Raw genomic sequence first — 5,124 nt, 5'->3', positions numbered from 1 at the left:
GTTTTGCACCCATTTTGGGTGTTTTGTGCCCGTTTTTGTGTGGGTTTTGCCCGTTTTGGGTGTTTTGTGTCTGTTTTTGGGTGTTTTTTGCCCGTTTTGGGTGGTTTTTGCCCGTTTTGGGTGTTTTGTGCCCGGTTTTGGGTGTTTTTTTGCCCGGTTTTGGGTGTTTTGTGCCCGGTTTTGGGTGTTTTTTGCCCGTTTTGGGTGTTTTGTGTCCGTTTTTGGGTGGTTTTTGCCCGTTTTGGGTGTTTTGTGCCCGTTTTGGGTGTTTTGCCCGGTTTTGGGTGGTTTTTGCCCGTTGTTGGGTGTTTTGTGCCCGGTTTTGGGTGTTTTGTGCCCGGTTTTGGGTGATTTTGCCCGTTTTGGGTGTTTTGTGCCCGGTTTTGGATGTTTTTTGCCCGGTTTGGGTGTTTTGTGTCCGTTTTTGGGTGGTTTTTGCCCGTTTTGGGTGTTTTTTGCCCCGGTTTTGGGTGTTTTGCCCCGGTTTTGGGTGGTTTTTGCCCGTTTTTGGGTGTTTTTTGCCCGTTTTGGGTGTTTTGTGCCTGGTTTGGGTTTTTTGTGCCCATTTTTGGGTGTTTTGTGTCCGTTTTTGGGTGGTTTTTGCCCGTTTTGGGTGTTTTGCCCCGGTTTTGGGTGTTTTGCCCCGGTTTTGGGTGGTTTTTGCCCGTTTTTGGGTGTTTTTTGCCCATTTTTGGGTGGTTTTTGCCCGTTTTTGGGTGGTTTTTGCCCGTTTTGGGTGTTTTGCCCCGGTTTTGGGTGCTTTGAGCCCGTTGGGCACTCACTGGATGGCCTTGATCCACTCGTCCTTCTGCTCGCGGGTGGGCGCCGAGATGCGGTACACAACGTGGTTCCCCTCCACCACGCGCCCGTCGGCCTCCGTCTTGCAGGCCTTGATGAGCTGCCCCTTGTTGTTGGGGATGTAGAGCTCGAAGCAGTGCTGGGGGGGGCACGGGTCAGCAAGGGGGTGATGGGGCAATGGGGGTAATAGGGACAATGGGGGGAATGGGGCAATGGGGGGAATGGAATGGATCAATGGGGGGCAATGGGGGCAATGGGAGGCCATGAGGTAATGGGGGCAGTGGGTGGTAATGGGGGGCAATGGGGGCAGTGGGTGGTAATGGGGGGCAATGGGGGCAATGGGGGTAATGGGGCAATGGGGGGCACTGGGGGGGCTCTCACCGGCTTCCGGGGATCCTCCACCTCCCGGATACTCAGGTTCTCCAATGGGATGATCCCGCGTGGCTCCTTGTCCTGGGGGGGGGGGCACAGGAATGGGGGTCAGGGGGTCCCAATGGGGTTCAGGGGGGTCAGAGGAGCCCGGGGTGGGTTTGGGGCATTTTGGTGTATTTGGGGCTGCTTTGGGGCTCATTTTGGTGTCTTTGGGTTTGAGGAGGTTGGGGGGGGTTTGGGGCTGGTTTGGGGGCTGTTTCCAGGGGATTTTGGGGGGATTTTGGGTTACTTTGGGCTGGTTTGGGGGTATTGTGGTGTGATTTTGGGCTGTTTTGGCTGGTTTTGGGGTGATTTTAGGCTGTTTTAGGGTTATTTTGGGCTGTTTTGGTTTTTTTCTGGGCTGTTTGGGGGTATTTGGGGCTGTTTTGGGGTATTTGGGGCTGTTTTGGGGTTATTTTGGGCTGTTTTGGGGTATTTGGGGGCTGTTTTGGGGTTTTTCTGGGCTGTTTGGGGGTATTTGGGGCTGTTTTGGGGTTATTTTGGGCTGGTTTGGGGTTATTTTGGGCTGGTTTGGGGTATTTGGGGCTGGTTTTGGTTTTTTTTTGGCTGTTTTGGGGTATTTGGGGCTGTTTTGGGGTTATTTTGGTCTGGTTTGGGGTTATTTTGGGCTGGTTTGGGGTATTTGGGGCTGGTTTTGGGGTTATTTTGGGCTGTTTTGGGTTATTTTGGTCTGGTTTGGGGTTATTTTGGGCTGTTTTGGGGTATTCTGGTCTGGTTTGGGGTTATTTTGGGCTGGTTTGGGCTCTCACCGTGGTGTACTCGAAGTAATAGAGGCAGTTGTCGGTGAGGATGAACCAGCGGCGCTTCCACGTCTTCACCCGCCCGCCTGGGGGGGGGGGGGGGTGTGGGGGGGGTCCCCATGGAGCCACATTGGGGGGGTTCCAAAGGGGGATGGGAGGAGGAAGGGGATGGATAAAGGGGGGGGGCACCTACCTCCTGGGGGGGCGGGGCGGGCATCAGCAGCAATGGGGAGGGATGGGGGGTGATGGGGAGGGAATTGGGGGGTACAGAGAAGGGGAAACAGAAAGAGGTTCCATCAGTGACGTGTGCATGGGAATAACCCCCATTGGGACCCAGGCAGTGGGGCCACCCACAGGGACCCACGGCGTTGGCTCACCCAGCTTCAGCAGCCAGCCCTCGCGGTCCGGGTTGAAGAAGGTGTGGGTCAGGTCGTTGCCGTCGTCCTCCGGGATCTTAAAGGGCTCGCTCCGGATGCTCTCGTAGAGGTTCTATGGGGCAAGGGGGCGGGGTCAGGACAGGACACACCCCCACAGCCAATCCGATCTGCCCACAGAGCCCTAAGCCCCGCCCACGGAAATAAATCACGCCCATACAGTCCATATATGGGCATATAAACCCAGCCTATAGAAACAAACCACACCCATAAACCCATATATAGACTCATAAGCCCCGCCCACAGCGATAAACCACACCCATTGCCCATATATGGACACGGAAGCTCCTCCCATAGCAACAAACCACACCCATAAAGCCCATATAAAGTCACATAAGCCCCTCCCATGCAACCACCCTTTAACCCCTACCCTTAGACACGCCCCTCCCAAACCACGCCCCTTCCACCTCCCAGCCCCTCCCTCTTCGTCCAAGCCACGCCCCTTAAGCCCCTCCCATTCACACCCAAGCCCGCATCCCCTCCGCCTCCCAGCCAATCAGCAGTCACCTCCCTCCGAGCCACTCCCCCTTAAGCCACGTCCCATTCGCGCCCTAGACCACGCCCCCTCGTTGACCACGCCCACTCTGCCTCCCAGCCCCTCCTTCCAAGCCACGCCCTTTAAGCCCCTCCCATTCACACCCAAGCCTCCCAGCCCCTCCTTCTCCCTCCAAGCCATGCCCCCAAAGCCCCTCCCATTCACACCCATCCCACCCCGCCCTCCCCAGCCCCTCCCTCTCCCTCCCCCCCGCCCCCTCGTTGCTCTCAGCCAATGGCGTGCCGGCCCCGCCCACCCTGAGCAGCTCCTCGGGCAGGTCCCCGCCGTCGTTGATGCCGCGGTTCATGGCCACGAAGCGCTCGGCCGAGGGCTTGTCCCGCACGTTGGGGTTGTGCAGGCTCGTGTTGAGCATGATCACGGCGAAGGACAGCACGTAGCACGTGTCTGCGGGGGGCACCCATGGGTGGGGGCACCCATTGACCGGGGGAGCCATTGATGGGGGGAGCCATTGGGTGGGGGTACCCATTGATGGGGACAGCCATTGGGTGGGGATTGATGGGGGGAGCCATTGGGTGGGGGGACCCATTGATAGGGGTAGCCATTGATGGAGGGACCCATTGACAGGGGTAGCCATTGGGTGGGGGTACCCATTGATGGGGACAGCCATTGGGTGGGGGTACCCATTGACAGGGGTAGCCATTGGGTGGGGGTACCCATTGATGGGGACAGCCATTGGGTGGGGGTACCCATTGATGGGGATAGCCATTAGGTGGGGATTGATGGGGGGAGCCATTGGGTGGGGGGAGCCATTGGGTGGGGGGACCCATGGGTGGGGGGATCCATGGGTAGGGGGACCCATTGGGTGGAGGGTACCCATTAGTAGGAGTAGCCATTGGGTGGGGGGAACCATTGGGTGGGGGGTACCCATTGATGGGGGTAGCCATTGGGTGGGAGGGGCACCATTGATAGGGGCACCCATTACAGGGGGGGCAATGGGTCTCAATGGGTCTCAATGGGTTTCAATGGGACTCAATGGATGTCAATGGCTCTCAATGGGACTCAACGGCTCTCAATGGGTTTCAATGGGGTTCAATGGATCTCAGTGGCTTTCAATGGGGTTTCTATGGGGCGCTATGGGGCCGTACCCATGCACTGGAAGACCCCCGGGTGGCAGAGGCAGTGGGAGTTCAATGGGGTTCAATGGGGTTCAATGGCTCTCAATGGGGTTCAATGGGGTTCAATGTCTCTCAATGGGGCTCAATGGGGTTCAATGGCTCTCAATGGGGCTCAATGGGGTTCAATGGCAGTGGGAGTTCAATGGGGTTCAATGGCTCTCAATGGGGTTCAATGGGGTTCAATGGCTCTCAATGGGGTTCAATGGGGTTCAATGGCTCTCAATGGGGCTCAATGGGGTTCAGTGGCTCTCAATGGGGTTTCTATGGGGCCGTACCCGTGCACTGGAAGACCCCCGGGTTGCAGAGGCAGTACCGCTGCGCGAAGGCCTCCATCATGCGGTCGATTTTCTGCGCCTCCCCCGGCAGCCGAAAGCTCCAAAGGAACTGCCTGGGGGGGGGGGGGACCCCAAAACCCCCATTGACCCCAATGCACCCCCATTGACCCCAATGCATCCCTAATGCCCCCCCATTGACCCCAATGCATCCCCATTGACCCCAATGCATCCCCATTGACCCCAATGCCCCCCCATTGACCCCAATGCATCCCCAATGCATCCCCATTGACCCCAATGCACCCCCAATGCATCCCCATTGACCCCAATGCATCCCCATTGACCCCAATGCACCCCCAAACCCCCAAAACCCCCACTGACCCCAATGCAACCCCAATGCACCCCCATGACCCCAATGCGACCCCAATGCATCCCCATTTACCCCAATGCACCCTCATTGACCCCAATGCACCCCCATTGACCCCAATGCACCCCACTGACCCCAATGCACCCTCAAACCCCCCATTGACCCCAATGCACTCCCATTGACCCCAATGCACCGCCATTGACCCCAATACAACCCCATTCTCCCCATTCCCCCACTGCCCCCCATTACCCCATAACCCCCATTGCCCTCATTACCCCATAACCCCCATTGCCCTCATTACCCCATTACCCCCATTGCCCTCATTACCCCATAACCCCCATTGCCCTCATTACCCCATAACCCCCATTGCCCTCATTACCCCATTACCCCCATTGCCCTCATTACCCCAT

At 57.5% G+C, this 5,124-nt stretch overlaps 1 protein-coding gene across 1 annotated transcript; it reads right to left on the bottom strand.

Moving 5' to 3' along the window:
• Window positions 1–778: 778 nt before the first annotated feature.
• LOC130602944 (cytohesin-2-like) lies at window positions 779–4,463 on the bottom strand (the record flags this gene model as incomplete). Its single annotated transcript, XM_057416285.1, has 6 exons — window positions 779–937; window positions 1,180–1,251; window positions 1,980–2,056; window positions 2,348–2,459; window positions 3,196–3,344; window positions 4,351–4,463. Coding segments are annotated over 6 exons (682 nt in total), but the record flags the coding sequence as incomplete, so codon positions are not given.
• Window positions 4,464–5,124: the final 661 nt, after the last annotated feature.

This window comes from Pezoporus wallicus, unplaced genomic scaffold (genome assembly GCF_028554395.1).
Source record: "Pezoporus wallicus isolate ANWC-B61680 ecotype Strahan unplaced genomic scaffold, APGP_CSIRO_Pwel_v1 contig_9989, whole genome shotgun sequence".
Lineage (NCBI taxonomy): Eukaryota > Metazoa > Chordata > Aves > Psittaciformes > Psittacidae > Pezoporus > Pezoporus wallicus.
Note: the sequence above shows the minus strand (reverse complement) of the source record. Positions and strands in the feature narration are given on the sequence as shown.